The sequence below is a fragment of the Hypanus sabinus genome, chromosome 8, assembly GCF_030144855.1.
Source record: "Hypanus sabinus isolate sHypSab1 chromosome 8, sHypSab1.hap1, whole genome shotgun sequence".
In the NCBI taxonomy this organism is placed as follows: domain Eukaryota; kingdom Metazoa; phylum Chordata; class Chondrichthyes; order Myliobatiformes; family Dasyatidae; genus Hypanus; species Hypanus sabinus.
The window spans coordinates 16,529,962-16,551,523 of record NC_082713.1 but is presented as its reverse complement, the minus strand read 5'-3'; the positions used below and the strand labels follow the sequence as shown (position 1 = coordinate 16,551,523).

Sequence of the window (21,562 nt, the reverse complement as noted above, 5' to 3'; positions counted from 1 at the left end):
CTTTTCGACCACATTCACATGGATATCGTGGGACCCCTGCCAGTGTCGCGCAGAGCGCGGCACGTCCTGACTATCGTGGACCGGTTCACAAAATGGCCAGAGGCGATCCCGCTCACTGACACCACCTCCGAATCTTGCGCCCGGGCACTGATCGCCACCTGGGTGTCCCGCTTTGGTGTACTGGCCCACATTACCTCCGACAGAGGCGCCCAGTTCACTTCCAGCCTGTGGTCAGCTATGGCCAGCCTTTTGGGGACACAGCTGCACCACACCACTGCCTACCACCCACAGTCGAACGGACTAGTGGAGCGTTTCCACCAACACCTAAAGTCGGCTCTCATGGTCCACCTGCGAGGAGCTAACTGGGCGGACGAGCTTCCCTGGGTCCTACTCGGCATCCGCACGGCGCCCAAAGACGACCTGCACGCCTCGTTGGCCGAGTTGGGGTACGGCGCACCCCTGGTCGTCCCCGGGGAGTTCATACCAGCCCTAAGGGGGCAAGAGGAAGAACCCGCAGCAGTCCTGGTCAGACTACGCGAGAGGCTCGGTGACCTGGCCCCCATACCCATTTTGCAGCATAGGCAGAAACCGACCTGCGTACCCAAAGACCTGCAGAACTGTAAGTTTGTGTTTGTATGACAGGGCGGGCATCGGCCACCGCTGCAACGGGCCTACGAGGGGCCGTTCACGGTGCTCAGGAACAACAGGTTCACGTTCGTGCTGGACGTTGGGGGAGAGAGGAGGTTTTCACGGTGGACCGACTCAAACCAGCCCATGTGGACCTGGCGCAACCGGTCGAGTTTCCGGCACCATGGCGCAGAGGCCGACCTCCCAAACAGGGGGGTGTATCGCCGGATCTGGGGGGGGGGGGTTATGTGGCAACCCACTTCCTAGCGCACTCGAACCGGCTCACAAATAGCAGCGTGCAGGCACAAAGGCCAGGTCCGCAACAAAGGGAAAAAGCCTGCGGGGGTTTGTGATTACGTGTCCCTTAGAGCATCCGCCCCCGGGGAGGGCCGGATGAGGGAGGCTTTAAAGCAAGGCTGTGAAGTTCGAATAAAATCATCTTTAATTGCAGTATACTGACTCCGTGTCGTTATTTTAGCGCTGCGTGTAGCACATCGCTACAAGTCCACCATATAGATAGGTTTGCAAACACATAAATGCTAGAGTAGTAAAGAAGGATTAGGAACTTTATAATAATCCTATGACTTTCATGGTTCCTGATACTAGGAGCAGCAATTCTACAATTTAAACAACTAGTACCAGAATTCTAATCTACTATGGTATTTCCATACCAGGCTGCATCAGAGACCGGTATGAAAACACCAACGCCCTTGAAAGTGAAATCCTACAAAAATTAGTGGGTACAGTCCAGTCCATCAGGATAAAGCCTTCCACAACATTGAGCACATCTACACAAAGCATTATCGCAGTAAAGTAGTATCCGTCATCAGGGACCCCCACCACCCAGGTCACGCTCTCTTCTCGCTGCTGCCATCAGGAAGGTGGCACAGGAGTCTCAAGACTTACACTAGCAGGTTCAGGAACAGTCATTACCCCTCAACCAAAAGGGATAGCTTCACTTGCCCATCATTGAACTGTTCCCACAGCCAATGGACTCACTTCAAGGACTCTTCATCTCATGTTCTCAATATTTATTGCTTATTTATTATTAACATTACTTCTTTCTTTTTGTACTTGCAGCTTGTTACCTTCTGCACTCTGGCTGAAAGCCCACGTTGAGAAGCCTTTCACTGATTTGGTCAGGGTTATTATTCTATAGGCTTATTACGCTGCAAGAAAATGAACTTCAGGGTTTATATGGTGACATATACCTACTTTGAAAATAAATTTATTTTAAACTGTGAACTTTACCTCTCCTTTTCCTAAAGTGTCTTGTGTGCTTCCACTCGTGCCACACTTCAGCTTCCCTTGGAGTTTCTTCATCAGACCGTCACTATCCTTAATTTCAGTGAAGCGAAATGTTATTTTACTTCTGGTACTGAAGGAGATGTGTTTGCCTGAACCACCTGGTGCTTCCATACTAGTGACCTGTTGGAAAACTCACATCAATCTGATGTTCACATTTCCATAGCCTCTAGCTAGCTTAAGGTGCTAGTGAGGCTGAAGCTGAAAAAACATTGGAAATAGTTCATATGCATCATGATGTGTATATATAGTCAGATGCCACTAAGCTTGAACTTGCACTTCATTAAGAATGATAACTAAAGCATAAAGCAAACCATTTATGCATAGGAAAAGTTCAGAGGATAAACAGGAAAGGTTTAGGGGGGTTATTAGTCAAATGAAGGCAAATGGAACGGGCTCAGAACATAGAACACTGTGGCACAGTAAAGATCCTTCCATCCACAATATTGTGCTGACCTTTTAACCTACTCAAAGACCAATCTCTCCTACATAGCCCTCCATTTTTCCATCATTCATAAGGCTAAGAGTTAGAATGTCCCTAATGTTTCTGTCGCTACCTTCTCCCCTGGCAGGACATTCCAAGCACACTGACCACTCTCTGTGTAAAAAAAATCTACCTCTGACATCCCCACTATACATTCCTCCAATCACCTTAAAATTATGGCCCTTCATATACATTTCTACACTGGTGGAAAAAACATCTCCAGTTATCCAGACTATCTCTGCTGCTTGTCATCCTGTATACCTCTATCAAGTCATCTGTTATCCTTTTTGCTCCAAAGAGAAAAAGCCCTAGCTCACTCAGCTAATCCTCATACAGACATTCTAATCCAGGCAGCATCTTGGTGCCATGATAACATACAAATTAGCATGATGATATTACAGCCCGGGGCTTTCTGGAATTCAGAGTTTAATTCTGGCGCTGGTATCTAAGGAGTCTCTGTATGTCCTATCCATGGAATTTGTAGGTTTTCCCCAGGTGCTCTGGTTTCCTCCCCCACTCTAAAGACGTACTGGGTAGGTTAATTGATTGTTGCAAATTGTCATGTGATTAGGTTAGGGTTATTCAACGTCGTGGGGTTGCTGGGACAGCGAAGCTCAATGAGCTGGAAGGGCATTCTTCAGGCTATATCAATAAATAAATAAATATCCTCCGGTAGGCAACATGGTCAGCATGGGCGAGTTGAGTTGAAGGGTCCATTTCTATGTTGTATAAAACTACGACTTTGTGATATTATAGCACTTACACAAACAAATGAGAGGAAGGCTACGACACTTAAACACTGCAAAGGTTGGTCCCGTTTGATGTGTCACATCAAAATAGGTCATAAAATGAGCTAAGTGTTTAATATTGTAACAGCAGCCATGTGAAAACAGACCATTCTTTCTGCAAGAAATGTGTAGCCCTACTTACGTTAAGACCAGAACAGTATGTAACAACAAAATAGCTCTTTGAAGCTAGAACTGATAATGCAATTTTGCCTGTGGAAAACATTGGTTTGAATTGAAATATTAAAAAACCCTTATAGCCAGATAGGTGAGATTTATAACAGCATTCCTACAACAGCCTAGTTTGTGGGAACAGAGAACCTGAACATTTCTCAAACTGTCGATAATTCCCAACCTTTCAATCAGCCCTCTCCAAAGAAATCGAGCAGTGAGAATGGCATGATGCACTCACCCTCGAGTTCTTCTCTTTTTCCCTCTTAGGGAGTGCCCAGCTCCCCAGAACCTCCCTGCAAAGATAGCAGCAGAAAACTGTAACCCAAACCTACACTGCAGTTTAGTAATAAGCTTCCTTGGTGTGATATAGGTACAGAGAGGGACATAAGCATCTTTCACCTTTTCATTATAGTGCTAAGAAAAGACACGTCAAAGCTGGATTTTTAACAATTTCAGCCTTAACCACTTCTTTGAAATTTCTAAGAAAGGTCTAGCAGGGGCTTTAACCCTAAGTTCTTTTAATATTACATATCAAATACAAAACTTGTTTGGCAGCATCTGCAGTCTCTCCTGTCCATGATTAAGCTTTACTCTACAGATTTATAACAATTTTACCAATAATTCATTACCTCCCGCAATGGAATGACTACATTACAATGATTTCCATCCTGGCTACTGAAGCAGATGTAATTTTCTGAAATGAACATTTTCCCAAATGCATGGGTATGGTAAAAAGGAATCCAAAGAAAACAGTCAAGTACGTCATCCAGACTTTCTTCCCTGGGAAGCCTAAAGAGTGCCATGAAATATTCATTCCTCGCTCGATTCTCCAAAAGTCTAAAAGAAGAAAAAATAAAACCAGTGTTACACGGCAGCTTTATGATGCAATAAAAAAATTACATTGCTTGGCTTCAGTGACAAAAGTTCTTCTTCAATAATGTCATAGTTCAAAAAGAAAGTATATTTGATTTCTTAATGCTTTGGGTATCTCAGTACAGAGCAACATTTTTTTTCATTACCTTTTTGTTATTTGTAAATGATCACTGAGCAATAAATCCATTTCAAAGGTTTCTTTATCAAATAATCTTTTTACAGCATAATCTGCCAGCTGTTCCATCAGCAAAAATGTTTCATTTAAATGCATGAACATTGAAAAGTAATATTCTTCTCCATGACTGCAAATGTGTATGCTCTCAGAGAAGATGACATTTGTTGTCTTTGTAAGCTGTGATACTTCATCCCAGGGAATAATAATCTTAACTGCAAGTTAAACAGAAGTTACAAAATCAATATATAGATAGCAATTACCAACTTTATAGTAGAGTTGGTCATTTCAAGGCTACACAGTGGCTAATTCGCAGACCTTCCTACCCTGCTTTCCAATGAAGATTAAATACTTGCAGCAGTATTATTTTAAACCTGTATGCATTGGATCATTTTTAAATATTAAAATCTTTGGAGATCCATAGCATTAGTTTCTAAAATTGTTTTCTGACTTAACCAATGAAAGTCCTGATGGAGGGTCTTGGCCCAAAACACAAACTATACTCTTTTCCATTGATGATGCTTGCCCTGCTGTGTTCTTCCAGCATTGTGTGTGTGTGTGTTGTGAAGGAATGTGAGAGCAGCATCCAAAACAAAATGGAAAAAATAAAAAGTTGGAAACTGCTTTTGATGGTCATGTAGTTCAAAGTGTAAGAATATGTTAGATACTTTTAATTGTGAAGTAAAGCAAGCTATAGTAATTTCAGAAAAATGAAAACATGAGAAGATAGAAAGTACAATTAATATTCTCCCTTTTGTAATACTACTCAAAGTTAAAATTATCCAGTTTGAACTTGATTACCTCTAGTCAATAGAGTGCTGTAGCCTTCTTCGCTCTAACATTTCGTGCACTTTTCCTGCACTTAGACCAATAACAGCAATGAAACCTTCAGTCACCTCACTGTCTGGAATACACTTCCCATTTAACCTCAGTCCTTTAAGTAGCTTTTGTAAAATCATCTTTCCAATTACCTTTCAAATTACTTTGTCTAACCTTTCCCTCCATATAGAAAGGGTGCAGAGGAGACTTACAAGGATGTGATGTGTGCCTGGATTGGAAAGCATGCCTTATGAGAATAGGTTGAGTGAACTTGGCCTTTGCTTCTTGAAGCGGCAGAGAATGAGAAGTGACCTGATAGAGGTGTATAAGATGATGAGAGGCATTGATCTTGTGGATAGTCAGAGGCTTTTCCCCAGGGCTGAAATGGCTAGCATGAGAGGGCACAGTTTTAAGGTGCTTCGAAGTAGATACAGAGGAGATGTCAGGGGTAAGCTTTTTTTTCCATGCAGAGAGTGGTGAGTGCGTGGAATGGGCTGCCGGCGACGGTGGTGGAGGCGGATACAATAAGGTCTTTTAAGAAACTCCTGGATAGGTACATGGAGCTTAGAAAAATTGAGGGCTATGGGTAACCCTAGGTAATTACTAAAGTACATGTTTGGCACAAAATTGTGGGCTGAAGGATCTGTATTGTGCTGCAGGTTTTCAATGTTTCGATAACCAATATGCTGAGATGTTTTTTTCAATTACAGCCATGTTATAAAAGCATGGCATTATGGAGAACAATAATGTGCGTATATTATTTAAGCACATGGGAAGTGGGGTCGAACTTGTCCATATTATCCCTCAAATCTAGTCCAGTATTCAGTAAGATCATGTCTTATCTGACCTTGCACTCATCTCTACATGTGTGCCCATTATAAGCACATAACAAATGATGATGACGACATCAACTCAGGCCTGAGAGGCCAGCATCAGGCATTTTCATGTCTTTCAAGGCGCAGAACAAAAGACTGTGTGCCGCACCACTCCTCACACAGACATTTCACAGTATTTTTCTTTATTTTACTAGGTTGAGTTGCGAGCTCGACACTCAACCCGGCACGGATGGAAAGTGTACTCGGGAATGCCCAACTGGATTCGAATCCAGGAACCTCCGATCCAGAGTCTGGCGCTGATGTCACTGCGCCACCAGCCAACTAACATAACAAATAAACTAGTAAAGTTAGCAGATACAAAATTAGGGGGATGGGCAGCAGAATAAATGGTTAGATCTGAACAAAATCCAGATGTGAATGGATAAATGGCAGATGCAATTTAATGTAGTAAATGTAAAATAATACATATAGAAAGTAGAACTACTTGATATAGATACAAATGGGGGCTGGGGGTCTTGAGTTAGAAAGTGCACTGTATGGGAAGATATAGCTATCCTGATAGACTCACCATCATCAACATCTAGACAATGCTCAGAAGCAACTAGGAAGGCTAAAAGAATGCTGGGCTATATAATGCGCTCCGTGGAGTACAAGTCTAGAGATGTTCTCCCTAAGCTGTATAATGAGGCCACACCTTTGAGTACTATGCACAATATTTGTCTCCATATTTTGTGAGGGATGTGAAGGCACTGAAGAGTTCAGAGAAGGGCGACGAGACTCATTCCAGGTCTACAGGGTATAAGCTATGAAGAAAGATTGAAAGAATTAAATCTTTTTAGCCTAAGTAGATGTAGAATGAGACGAGACATGATAGGTGTTCAAAATCATTAAGGGTATAAGTATAATTCATTATGGGATGGCTGCTGCTACTTCAAAATTAATCCATCAATGAAGGCACAGGGCCACGGGGACACGGTGGAGACTGGTTAAAGGGAGATTTCAGACTGACATCAGGAAGCATTTTTTTTTCTTTTAAACACAGCAAGTTGTGGACTCATGGAACAAACTACCTAGTTGTGTAGTTGAGAGTAGCACCTTAGAGACTTTAAAATCTAAACTCAATAGTTACTTCAACACATGATGTGAAAAGGAATTTGGTAAGCTTTACTGAGCTGAATGGCTGGCTCTTGTCAAAAAATTTCTTAAGTTTCTAATGTCCTGTAAGGCTGGGCTCCCCCAGACTGCAAAAATTTACCTTCGCCTTGAATATACTCCATGACTTGATCACCACTGCTCTATAGGTTGAAGAACAAACATTCACAACCAAGAGAAAAGAGACAGAGAAAAGGGAAGAGAAAAGATCGCGTTACCGGAGACGTGCAACAGCCTACTTGTGGTTCGAAGGCAAAGGAATTCCTTTAAAAACATTAGTAACACTTTTTTTTTTTAAGTAAATTGTGGTAAGCTATCACTACAAGCAACAAAGCAGCAAGTGAGGGCAAAGCAAACTCAAGAGACGTGCCCTGCTGGTGTGCTGCAAAATCAATGTATTTGGAGTAGGAGCTGTGCTGGTTGGAGTGGACATTTCAAAGGAGAGAAGATGGGAAGAGGGAATTTCTGATGCCTGTCCAACTTACCTGGGTGCAAGGGTAGATTGCTCTAAGCGCAGAGCCAATTTGGTGAGGTCGAAAACGGCTTCTTCGGGAGCAAAATCCAGGTCTGATGCAAAATCGCTGAGTGGTGTGTTCCTGACACGGAGCGATTCGCTGTGGCGAGGCCTGGGTCCTAACGTGATGTACAGTATGCTGTTTGAACAATCTAAACACTGACCTAGATAGATCAGACAGGCAGGGTGTCGAGAGTTGGGTGAGACTGGTGCTTTAAGTGCAGAATCAATTTGGAGAGGTTGAGAACGGCTTCTCCAGCAGTGAAATCTAGGCCTGGAGTGATTTGCCACAGCAGGGCCCAGTTCTCAGTGCAAGGTTCAGACAATTTAAACACTGCCCCAGGTAGTCTGGGGGCACCTCTCTCCACAACACTCAGGCTGTGAGACAGTCCCTGGCTACTGTGCTTCATGTCCTTGCAGTGGCTTGTCTCGCTAGTATGATGAACTGAATACGGAGGCTTTGGGCCTACTCCTAGCTGCACCAAAAGCCACAGGAGCAGAATTAGGCTATTTGGCCCATTTGAGTCTGCCCTGTCATTCAGTCATGGCTGATACTTTTCTCCCCATCCTCAGCCCCTCTCCCCCTGCCTTCCCCCATAACCTTTGATGTCGTGGCCAATCAAGTACCTACCAATCTTCACCATAAATACACTGAATCACCTGGCTTCCATAGCTGCCTGTGGTAACAAATTCCACAAAATCACCACCGTCTAGCTAAAGAAATTTCTCTGCATCTTTGCTTTTAATGGATGCCCCTCTATCCTGAGGCTGTGCCCTCTTGTCCCTGACTCCCCCACCATGGGAAACATTTTTTCCACATCTACTGTCTAGGCTTTCCAACACTTGAAATGAGGTAACCCCTTATCCTTCTAAATTCCAGCAAGCGTAGGCCTGGAGCCAAAGTGTTCCTGATATGATAACACTTTCATTCCCAGAATCATCCTTGTGAACCTCCTCCGAACTCTCTCCAATGCCAGCAGAACTTTTCTTATATAAGAAACCCAAAACTGTTCACAGCACTCAAGGTGAGGCCTCACCAGTGCCTTATAAAGCCTCAGCATCACATCTCTGCTTTTGTACTCTAGAACTCTTAAAATGAATACTGACTTTGCCTTCCTCACCTCTGACTCAGCCTGCAAGTTAACCTTTAGTATGTTCCGCACAAGGACTCCCAAGTCCCTTTGCATCTCAGATTTTTGGATTTTCTCCCCATTCAGAAAATAGTCTGCACATTTATTTCTTCTACCAAAGTGCATGTCCATTCATTTTCCAACACTTTCATTTGCCACTTTCCTGCCCTTCTCCTAACCTTTCAAAGTCCTTCTGCAGCCTTCCTGTTTCCTGAACACTGCCTGCCTCTCCACAAATCTTCATATCATCTGCAAACTTGGCAACAAAGCCATATATTCCATCATCTAATTCAATGAAATACAGCATTAAAATAAACGGTCTCAACACCGACCCCTGCGGAACACCACTAGTCACTGGCAGCCAACCAGTAAAGGATCCTTTTACTCTCACTCGCTGTATCCTACCAATCAGCCAATGCTCTAGCCATGCTAGTAACTTTCCTGTAATACCATGGGCTCTTAACTTGCTAAGCAGCCTCATGTGTAGCACCTTGTCAAAGGCCTTCTGAAAATCTAAATATACAACGTCCACTGCATCCCCTTTATCTATCCTACCTGCAGTCTCCTCAAGGAATTCCAACAGATTTGTCAGGTAAGATTTTCCTTCAAGGAAACCATGCTGACTTTGTCCTAACTTGCCCTCTGTCACCAAGTACTCCATAACCTTATCCTTAACAACTGACTCGAGCATCTTCCCAACCACTGAGGTCAGGATAACTAGTCTACAATTTCCTTTCTGCTGCCTCTCTCTTTGTTTAAAGAGTGGTGTGGCACTTGCAATTTTCCTGTCCTGCAGAACTATGCCAGACTCTAATGATTCTTGAAAGATTATTACTAACGCCTCCACAATCTCTACAGCTACCTCTTTAAGAACCCTAGGGTTCTTTTACCTTTACACCACCGGTTCATTACATAACACAATATAGCTGATCCCTCAATGACCAACTGCTCTAAAAAGCCATCTTGCAGGCATTCAATGAATTCGATCTCTTGGGGTCCACTGCCAACCTGATTTTCCATGTTAAAATTTCCCATGACTATCATAACATTGTCCTTTTGACACACCTTTTTAATTTCCAATTGTAATCTGTAATCCACATCCCAGCTGCTGTTTGGAGGCCTGCATATAACTGCCATCAGGGTCCTTTTACCCTTGTAGTTTCTTAACTCAACCCACAAGGTTTCAACATCTTCCAATCCCATGTCACATCTCTCTACTGATTTGATGCCATTCTTTACCAGCAGGACCATGCCACCCCCTCTGCCTACCTTCCTCTCTCCAAAACAATGTGTAACCTTGGACATTCAGCTCCCAACAACAACCATCCTTCAGCTACGATTCAGTGACGGCCACAACATCATACCCAACAATCTGTAAAAGTGCAACAAGATCATCCACCTTATTTTTTATACTCCATGCACTAGCATATAACACTGAGTACTGTATTTCCCACCCTTGTTGATTCTGCATCCCTAATGCAGATATTCACTCTGCTGTCTGCAATTTTGTCCTATCATCTGCCTGCCCTTCCTGACAGTCTGACTGCACACTATCTTTGCCCTTTCCTGAGTCCCTTCACTCTGGTTCCCATCCCCCTACCAAATTAGTTTAAACCTTCCCCAACAGCTCTAACAAACCTGCCCGTGAGAATATTGGTCCCCTTGGGTTCAGGTGTAACCCGTCCCTTTTGTACAGATCATACCTTCCCCAGAAAAAATCCCAATGATCCAAGAACCTGAAGCCGCGACCCCTGCACCAGCTTCTCAGCCATGCCAAATCAACCTGTTTCTACCTTCACTGGCACATATAGCAATCCAGAAATTTCTACCCTGGAGGTTCTGCACCTCAGCTTTCTGCCTAGCTCTCTAAATTCTCTCTTCAGGACTGCATTGCTTTTCCTTCCTATGTCAATGGTACCAATCCAATATGTACAAAGATATCTGGCTGCTCTCCCTCCATCTCCAAAATTCTGTGGATCAAAGACTCAATTGGGTTCGGAATGCTGCTTTTGTTGTTGCTTGCTTCTTTCTATTGTTTGCATGATTTGTTTTTCTCCCCCACCCCCCCTTTATTTTCTATGGGCACACGGGGGCTAGTCTTATTTTTTTTTTAAATTGGGTTCTTTTGGGTTCCTGTTAAACAACCGCCTGTTAAGCAAACAAATCTCAGGTTTGTATTATTTATATATTTGTAGATAATAAATACACTTTGAAGCTGTTTGAAGAATTTCTCATCTTAAATACTAAATTAAGTATTTTGAAATGATGCAGCCATGTTCCAGAGTTCCTCCCAAGGTTTGAGTCTTAGGCATGAGTATCTGCTTTGAATTATGGAGGTACTGGAGATTTACGAGCTACAGACTGGAGCATAAGCCTGTGAGACATATTTTGAAGAGGTTGCATCTAGATGCCATAACATCGTGGATCAGACTACTGCAGCCAAAAAAGAGCAGTGAAGACACCACACAAAGATAAATGTGGAGGATAAAAGGTTGGAAAATTAAAGTACGATTAAAATTAAGACTTGTTGGAGGGAAGGGAACATACAAAAAAGCCAAGATAGAGGCCAGCATGGCTGTAAGATTGGGATTCAATTCCTGCTAATGTCTGTAAAATGGTTCTACACTCTCCCCGCGACCACACATTTGCATTTGGATATTAACTTTTTATTGTCAATCAGAAAATAGGATGTAGGACACAGATTCTCACCTTCCTTGCCCAGAAAAAAGGAATAGAAGCTGAGAAAATTGGCACTGAGGTATAACCAGCCTTGGCACGGCACCCTTCCACTCCAGTAACTACACGAATAGTAGGTCACCAACTTCTCTTGCTCAGGCAGTCCAAACAACTTATCAAACTTCAACAAGGCCTCTCGAAATTTCTCAGGGTCATCTTCCTGCTTTATTGATGTACTTTGAGATTCTTCTGCTATTAGCCCCTTGGAAAGAAACAATCCAGGATTACATCAAATACGATTTTTAAAAAGTCACAGTGGTAAATTTTATTAAGCCAATAAACCCTGATCCAAATAAAAATCCAAACATTTTTTGTATAAATGCACAATGATGTTGGGGTACCATGAACCCAAATGGATTAACCATTCTAATTGCTTTTATTGTTCATGGGTCTGGAGATTTAAGATACAAGACTGTTTACTGTCATTTTTCAGTATCAATGCAAAGGAGAACAAAATGATTATTACTCCAGATTCAATAAAACATAAAAAACACAATAAGGAAAAAGGCAATAAGAATAATAAAAGATACATTAAATATAAATACAAAAGCACAATATAAAACACAATGTACAAGTATCTGAGTGTAGCCATATATACATAAGATTAGATTTTATAAAAAGACTGTATGAACATGGAAGTGACACAAGGCATAAGAGCATCTGTATACAAGGTGACTGACAGGAAAGTGAAAAAGTGACTCTTGCCAAAAGGAACTTCTAGGTAGCAGCAGGGCATGTGAAAATGCAACAGGACAGTGACTGTGAGGTGTACAGTGTAGGCATAAAGTGACAATACACACAGGGGATGCAGTGTACGGGGAGGAGTGGCTGTTGTGCATACAGTGGGGGAGGAATAATGGGTGAAAGTGTTGATCAGTGTGATGGCTTGGGGAAAGTAACTGTTTTTGAGTCTGGTGGTCCTGGCGTGGATGCTGTGAAGCCTTTTCCCTGATGGGAGTGGACAAACAGTCTATAAGCAGGGCATGTGGGATCCTTCATGATACTGATGGCCTTTTACAGTGATCCTTCCCTATATACAGTACATCTTTGATGACAGATAGGCTTTGGGTTCCATTGCTCTGAAAGTTACAAAATTACATCAGAAAACTTTTAAGAACAGATGTCTGATCAGCTTTTATTGCAGCCTTCAAACTACAGAATGGGTTCAGAATTAGATGCACTTTGACAAGACTGAAGGCTCAGTATTAGGACCCACTGCTGCTTCTAACAACTCAAAAAGGCTACAGACAGAATGGTGAAACTAGGCAAAGTTCAAACAAGATTGTGAATTGTATTATCATAGAAAGGGAGAGAGAGAAAGTGTGTAAATAATACAACTTTAAGATGTGTACGACATGAAAAAGCGCTTGAAGACAACATTGAGAGAAACAGATTACCAAAGCCACTGGGATTTATAAACAAAGGATTACAGTCCATTGTCATAGCTAAACAGAAAACACAAGTTTAGCCCCTACAAGCACAGTGCCCAATTTCAGACACCTGGATGACCAGAAGGACTTTGAAAAGCAACAACAGAGATTCACTATCTGTTAACTACAGAGAAACAGGAACAAGGAGTGGGAGTATGCTATTCAGTCCTTCCAGCCTGGTCTACTATTTCATACAACCATAACTGATCATTCAAGCTCACCCATTTCTAATTTCTCCCCATGAGAAATATCTAACACTTTCTTGAATGGACTTAATGATTCAGGATAACATGATCACGTCCATGATACCCTGAAGTGGGAAGATGAACAGCCAGAGGTCGTGGTACATATAGATACCAACAACATAGGTAGGAAAAGAGAGGAGATTCTGAAAACAGACTACAGGGAGTTAGGAAAGAAGCTGAGAAGCAGGACTTCAAAGGTAGACCTCAAAGGTAGATTACTGTCTGTGCCATGCAACAGTGAGTATGGGAAAAGAATGAGGTGGAGGATAAATGCATGGCTGAGGAATTGGAGCAGGGGACAAGGATTCAGATTTCTGAATCACTGGGGTCTCTTTTGGGGCATTCGTGACTTAAATCTGAAAGAGACTAATATCCTGGCACAGGGGTTTGCTAAGGCTATTGGGGGGAGTTTAAACCAGAATTCCTGGGGGGGGGGGGGGTGGAAACTGAATTGAAGAGACAGATGAAGGGGCGATTACCTCACAAATAGAGAAAGCTTGTAGGCAGTGTGAGAAGGAGGATAGGCAGGTGATAGATGTGTCTATTTTGATGCAAGAAGCATCATGAACAAAGCAGACGAGCTTAGAGCATGGATCAGTTCATGGAGCTATGATGTTGTGGCCATTAGAAACTTGGATGTCTCAGGGGCAGGAATGGCTACTTACAGTGCCACACTTTAGATATTTCAGAACAGACGGGGGGGGGGGGGGGGAGGCAAGAGAGGTGGGGGTGTGGTACTGCTAATCAGAGATAGTGTCATGGGTGCAGAGAAGGAGGAAGTCATGGAGGGATTGTCTACTGAGTTTCTGTGGGTGGAAGTTAGAAACAGAAAGGGGTCAATAACACTACTGGGTGTTTTCCTTTTATTATAGACCACCCAATAGTAACAGGAACAGAGAGGGAGACAGATTCTGGAACGGTGAAGTATTAACAGGGTTGACGTGACTGAGGATTTTAATTTCCGAAATATTGATCGTAATCTCCCTAGAGCAAGGGGTTTCGATGGGGTGGAGTTTGTTAGGTGTGTTCAGGAAGGTTTCCTGACACAATATGTAGATAAGCCTACAAGAGGAGAGGCTGTACTTGATCTGGTATTGGGAAATGAACCTGGTCAGGTGTCAGGTCTCTCAGTGGGAGAGCATTTTGCAGATAGTGATCATAATTCTATCTCCTGTGCCATAGCAATGGAGAGGGATAGGGACAGACAAGTTAGGAAAGCATTTAATTAGAGTAAGTGGAGATATGAAACGATCAAGCAAGAACTTGGAAGCATAAATTGGGAACAGATATTCTCAGGGAAATGTATGGCAGAAATATGGCAAATGTTCAGGAGATATCTGCGTGGCATTCAGACAGACAGACATACTTTATTGGTCCCGAGGGAAATTGGGTTTCGTTACAGTCGCACCAACCAAGAATAGTGTAAAAATATAGCAATATAAAACCATAAATAATTAAATAGTAATACGTAAATTATGCCAAGTGAAATAAGACCAGGACCAGCCTATTGGCTCAGGGTGTCTGACACTCCGAGGGAGGAGTTGTAAAGTTTGATGGCCACAGGCAGGAATGACTTCCTATAACGCTCAGTGTTGCATCTCGGTGGAATGAGTCTCTGGCTGAATATACTCCTGTGCCTAACCAGTACATTATGGAGTGGATGGGAGACATTGTCCAAGATGGCATGCATAGGTATGTTCCAATGAGACAGGGAAAGGATGGTAGGGTACAGGAACCATGGTGTATAAAGGCAGTTGAAAATCTAGTCAAGAAGAAAAGAACAGCTTACAATAGGTTCAAAAAACTAGATAATGATAGAGATCTTGAAAATTATAAGGTTAGCAGGATGGAGCTTAAGAATGAAATTGGGAGAGCCAGAAGGGGCCATGAGAAGGCCTTGGTGAGCAGGATTAAGGAAAACCCCAAGGCATTCTACAAGTATGTGAAGAACAAGAGGATAAGATACAAGAGAATAGAAGCAATCAAGTGTGACAGTGGAAAAGTGTGTATGGGACCAGAGGAGGTAACAGAGTTACTTAATGAGTACTTTGCTTCAGTATTCACTACGGAAAAGGATCTTGGTGATTGTAGGGATGATTTACAGTGGTCTGAAAAGCTTGAGCATATAGACATTAAGAAAGAGGATGTGCTGTAACATTTGGAAAGCATCAAGTTGGATAAGTCACCAGGCCCAGACGAGATATACCTCAGGCTACTGTGTGATGTGAGGAAGGAGATTGCCGAGCCTCTGGCAATGATCTTTGCATCATCAATGGGGACGGGAGAGGTTCCCGAGGATTGGAGGGCTGCAGATGTTGTTCCCTTGTTCAAGAAAGGGGTTAGAGATAGCCAAAGAAATTATAGACCAGTAAGTCTTACTTCAGTGGTTGGTAGGTTGATGGAGAAGATCCTTAGAGGCAGGATTCATAAATATTTGGAGAGGCATAATGTGATTAGGAATAGTGAGCATGGCTTTGTCAAATGAGTCCAATTGAATTTTTTGAGGATATAACTAAACACATTGATGAAGGTAGAGCACTAGATGTAGTGTATATGGATTTCAGCAAGGCATTTGATAAGGTACCCCATGCAAGGCTTATTGAGAAAGTAAGGAGACATTGGATCTTTGGGAAAGTAAGGATGATATTGCTCTTTGGATTCAGAACTGGCTAGCACACAGAAGGCAAAGAGTGGTTGTAGAAGGTCATATTGTATATGGTGGTTGGTGACCAGTGGTGTTCCTCAGGGATCTGTTCTGGGACCCTTTCTCTTTGTGATTGTTATAAATGACCTGGATGAGTAGTGGAACAATGCGTTCACAGAGGAGACGTCAGGGGCAAGTTGTTGTTGTTTTATCTTTTTTCATGCAGAGAGTGGAATGGGCTGCCAGCAACGATGGTGGAGGCAGATTTAATAGGGTCCTTGATAGGTACATGGAGCTTAGAAAAACAGAGGGCTATGGGTAACCCATGGTAATTTCTAAAGTAAGTACATGTTCGGCACAGCATTATGGGTCAAAGGGCCTATATTGTACTGTAGGTTTTCTATGGTTCTGTTTCTATTATGAAGAGATGGACATGTTGGATGAAACTACTACAATAGAATGTAATTTATTACACTACTCTTCATACCCAACTTAAAACTTCTGTAACTAAGGGTTGAATCTAAAAACTAGGGGAATAAGCAAAAAAAATAGAAATATAAGCAAAAAAAAAGGAAAGGAAAACAACTTCTTGTGGGCTGAAAAATCTGCTCTTACCCGTACTTTACCCTGAATAAAGCTGGTAACATCTTCATTACTGTCAAATATGGAAAGTATTGGCATCACATTTTTTTCCAGCCATTCCCAATGTTGGTTTATTTCTTCACTGCTGGTTCCTAGTTTAGAGAAAAGGGAAAAAGAAATCCACTTGAAATTTTTAAAGTCTGTGACTAAATACATTTATCCATTTTAAGCAAACAAAGCCAATTAAATGGGAATCACTTCTGGTTACTTGAGCAAGTAAAGCTCCTTAAGCAGCACACATTTAAAAACAGACAGACCTGAACATCATTTCAGGTAATTTCTTAGAGCATGTGAACAACTGGTAAAATATAGGCCAAAGACTTATCATCCAATTGCTATTTAGCTAATAAAATCAGGATTTAGACTCTAATGATTAATAACTGGAGACTCCAACTGTTCTGGCCACTGTTTCATTGCTTTATTCAATTGTCACAGTTCTCATTTTCTGAACATCTTCAACTCTCCTACTAAAACTTATAAATAAGGTTAGTGAAAAAACTTATGTTCTGGCCTTACACATACTATACACAAGCAACAGAAGATGCACTTCAACAGAATCTGGGACCTCTGAGGCAGACTTACACCATATATCAAGGGATTATTAGTAGTCTATAAAAGGTGACAACATAACAAAGATTTGTTCCAATAAAAAATCAAAGAATAGCTGTAATACAAAACTGAAAGTTGTATTAGATTAACCAGTTGGTATAGTGTGAAAAGTTATGTATCAAAGTATTGTATCTTATAATGAAGGCACATGCAATTTTCATGTCATAAGATCTGCCTTAAATTCAGTAGAATTTAGGTCAAACCTTCATTCTCTCTCCATCACTATGTAAGAGGTGCCATTACAAAATTAGGTAGTCATTTTCCTGAAAACCACAAAATAGTTTCAAGTCTTCCTCAACCAGTAGCCCTGGATGAACTAAGAGATCCACAATCTGCTGAAGGCCAGATTGGAGGCATTCAGGACTGGTGACCAAGCAAGATACAAGGATCCAGGTACAAACTCCAGAAAGCCATTTCACATAAGAAGTGGCAAGACCAGACCATACTAGAATCACAAAATGATGCTCGACAACTGTGGCACAGCTTGAATGCTGTCACCTCCCATAAAGTAAAACCAAGCTAACAACAAGATTTGCTTCTAAACAAGCTCAAAGCTCTTCATACTCACTTTGACTCATAAAATATGGAGGCAGTTTCATGAACCTTCACAGCCCCTGACAACACTTATGTTTTCAGTCTCTCAGGTCAACGTGAGAGCATCCTTCAGGAGGTGAACCCACGGAAAGCATCTGGCCCTGATGGGATACCTGGCCAAGTACTAAAAACCTACACGGATTAACTGGCTGGAGTGTTCACCGATATCTTTAACCATTCACTTCGGCATTCTTATTTACCCACCTACTTCAAGCTAGCTTCAATTATACTGGTGTCTAAGACGACCATGGTAACTTGTCTCAAGGACTTTCATCCAGTAGCACTGAAATCCACTATGATGAAGTGCTTTAAGAAGCTAATGATGAAGCATACAACTCCTGTCCAAGCAGCGACCTGGATCTACTCTAGTTTGCCAACCATCGCAACAAGTCAACAGCAGACGTCATTTCATTAGCTCAACTCTGGAACATCTGGGCAGTGAAGGTGCTTACATCAGGATGCTCTTCATTGACTACAGCTTTGCATTCAATACCATCACCCCCTCAAAATGAATCAATAAGCTCTAAGACTGGACTCAAAAACTCATCATGCAACAGGATACTCATTTCCTCACTTGCGGGCCTCATTCTGTTTGGGTTGGCAGCAAAATATCCTCCACCTTCACTATCAGCACATGTGCACCACAAGACTGTGTGTTTAGCTCCATGTTCTACTTGCTTTAAACTTATGACTGCGAGGCTAAGCACAGCTCCAATGCCATATTTAAGATGGCCACCATCATTGACCAAATCAAAGGTTGAGACAAATCAACATATAGGAGGGAGTTTGAAAGTCTGGCTGAGTGGCGCCACAACAACTACCTCTCACAAAATGTCAGCAAAACCAGTGAGTTGATTACTGACTGCAAGAGGAGGAAGCTGGTCATGGGGGAGCATGAGCCAGTCCACACTGGGGCGATCAGAGGTGGAAAGGTTGGCAACTATAAATTCCTAGGTATTATCATTTCAAAGGATCTGTCCTGAGCCTGGCACACAAGTGCCATTACAAAGAAAGCACAGCAGGAATCTCAATTTCCATAAAATTTCCAAAGATTCCTAAACTTCTGTAGGTGCGTAGTGGAGAGTATACTGACTAGCTGCATCATAGCAAGGTATAGGAACACCGATACGCTTAAATGGAAAAGAAAACTACAAAAAGTAGTGGATACCCCACCCAGTACATCATTGGTGTACTGAGCACTGCACAGGAGATCCTTTATAATTTGAAATGCTTGCCTGCTGTTGTTCTTGTTCAGGCTATCTTCTATCTCTGTACACTGTCTCTCAATGCGTTCTTCCTTGGCCTTGATCATGTTTTTCCTGATCATCTTGCTGATCTCTCTGTATGCTACAGCTCCCGTTGATGTGAAGAACCTCACTAAACAGAGACAGTCCTGAGTCACCACTGGCCAAGACAAAGGAGGAAACTGTCTCACAGAAGATGAAGACATTCTCAACAGATGGACTGAGTGGTGTTCAGACCTTTACAACCATCAGACCCAAGGAGATCCCAGCATACTAGCAAGCCAGGACTCGTCAAAATGACATGACTTTCCAATTCTGCGGGAAGAAGCAGAAGCAGCCATAAGATGGACAGGAAAGCTACAGGAATAGACAACATCATGGCTGAACTGATAAAACATGGAGAAGAGACAGTGACAGACATGCTCACCAATATGTGCAACAAAATTACTCATCATCACTCTCCCAAAGAAATGCAACTTACAGCAGAGGCCAGGATTATAGAACCATAAGTCTTATCAGCCATGCAAGCAAAGTGATGTTGAAAGTCATATTGAACAGACTGAAATTTCAGACAGAAGAAATAATCATCAAAGAGCAGGCTGGATTCAGAAATGGAAGTAGTACTAAAGAACAAATATTCAACCTCTGAGTACTGTGAGAAAAATACAACCCACATCAACAGGACATTTTCCGCATGCTCATAGGCTTCAAGGCAGCATTCAATAGAGTGTGGCATGATGCATTCTGACCACAATGAAGAGATACAACATGGGCCAGAAGCTGACCCAAACCATCAAGCTGTGCTACACCAAAGCTGGCAGTGTGGTACTTGTTCAAGGCATAAATAGAGAGTGGTTCTACAAATCACCTGGAGTCCGACAAGGCTGCCTCTTTCCACCCACACTGTTCAACGTTTCCTGGAGCAAATAATAACAGATGCCCTGTAAGGCCATATCGACACAGTCAGCATCGGAGGACAGATCATAACCAACCACAGGTTTGCCAGTGACACTGATGGGCTGACAGGAAGTGAGGATGAATTGGCCAGCCTCGTAAACTAACTGGATGAAAAATCTACCAGATATGGCATGGAGATCAGCACAGAGAAAGCCAAACTGATGAGAAACAGTGAGGAGCAAATCATGACAAAATCAGTCAGTGGACAAGAATGAGAGACTGTCACTGTCAAACGGTTCAAGTATCTTGGCGCCATCATCAACCAAGAAGGATCAAACCCTTAAGTCCTTGCAAGGACACCCCAAACAACAGCAAAGCTGGCTGAACTAAAACCCATCTGGAGGGACAATAAATCACTCTCAGATCCAAGTTGAAACTCCCACATTCACTTGTGCTCTCCATCTTCCTGTATGCATGTGAGTCACAGACATTGACAGCAGAACTACAAAAAAAAGATCCAGGCAGTACAAATGAGATGCCTTAGAAGGCTCCTCCACATCTATATAGACCATGTTTCAGCCACAAAGTATGAAGAACAATCAGCAAGCACATGAGACACTACAAAGATCTACTATCCACAGTAAAGAAGAGGAAACTGAGATGGTATGGCCATATAACAAGATCAAATGGACCTTCTTCAGGGAACGGTGCAGGGAAATGAAAAAAGGGCAGACAGAGGAAAAAATGGGCAGACAACATTGCAGAGTGGACTGGAGAGAGCATTGCTGCAATCTAGGCACTCATCCACAACCATGAGAGAGAGGCAACTGGTGCAGCACTCTTCTGTACAGTGCCCTTACAACTCAGGCAGGTTGTGGGATCTGTAACCGTAATTGCACAGGAAAGTAGCATCCATCATCCAGGCCTTCCTCTTTCCTCACTGCTGCCATCTGAAAGGATTTACAGGAGCTTCAAGTCCAACACCACCAGGGTCAGGAACAGTAATTACTCCTCAACCATCAGGCTCTTGAACTAGCAGGAATAATTTCACTCAACTTCACTCACTTCAAGAATGAACTGTACCCACAACCTATGGACTCACATTCAAGGACTCTTTCTCATGTTCTCAACAATAATTTTTTTTTGTATTTGCACAGTTTGTTGTATTTTGTACATTGGATGTTTACCCATCTTGTAGTGTCTTACAGAGCCTCAACATCACATCCATGCTCTTATATTCTATACCTCTAGAAATGAATGCCAACACTGCATTAGCCTTCTTCATAACCGACTCAACCTGGAAGTTAACCTTTAGGGTATCCTGCACAGGACTCCCAAGTCCCTTTCAATCTCTGCATTTTGAATTATCTCCCTATCTAAATAATAGTCTGCTCATTTATTGCTTCCACCAAAGTGTATAGCCATACACTTTCCAATATTGTATTTCATTTGCCACTTCTTCGTAAACTAAACTTCCTCTAAACTACCCAAGTCTCAAGGCTCTGTGCTTCCTCAACACTACCCACTCCTCCACCTATCTTTGTATCAATGGCAAATTTGGCCATAAATCCATTAATCCCATAGTCCAAATCACTGACATACATCGTAAAAAGCAGTGGTCCCAACACTGACCCCTGTGAAATTCCACTG

General features: G+C 42.4%; 1 protein-coding gene across 4 annotated transcripts in view; it reads right to left on the bottom strand.

The window, feature by feature from the left end:
- Positions 1-21,562, bottom strand: part of tbc1d8b (TBC1 domain family member 8B) — a 128,359-nt gene that overhangs the window by 53,901 nt on the left and 52,896 nt on the right. For all 4 annotated transcript variants that reach the window (XM_059976724.1, XM_059976722.1, XM_059976723.1 and 1 more), the window contains 5 exons: positions 16,542-16,660; positions 11,581-11,809; positions 4,395-4,635; positions 4,005-4,212; positions 1,879-2,055 (listed from right to left, as the gene is read on the bottom strand). In XM_059976724.1, the coding sequence (XP_059832707.1) occupies positions 1,879-2,055; positions 4,005-4,212; positions 4,395-4,635; positions 11,581-11,809; positions 16,542-16,607 (921 nt within the window). In that variant the 5' untranslated portion in view covers positions 16,608-16,660. The remainder of the gene's footprint in view (positions 1-1,878; positions 2,056-4,004; positions 4,213-4,394; positions 4,636-11,580; positions 11,810-16,541; positions 16,661-21,562) is intronic.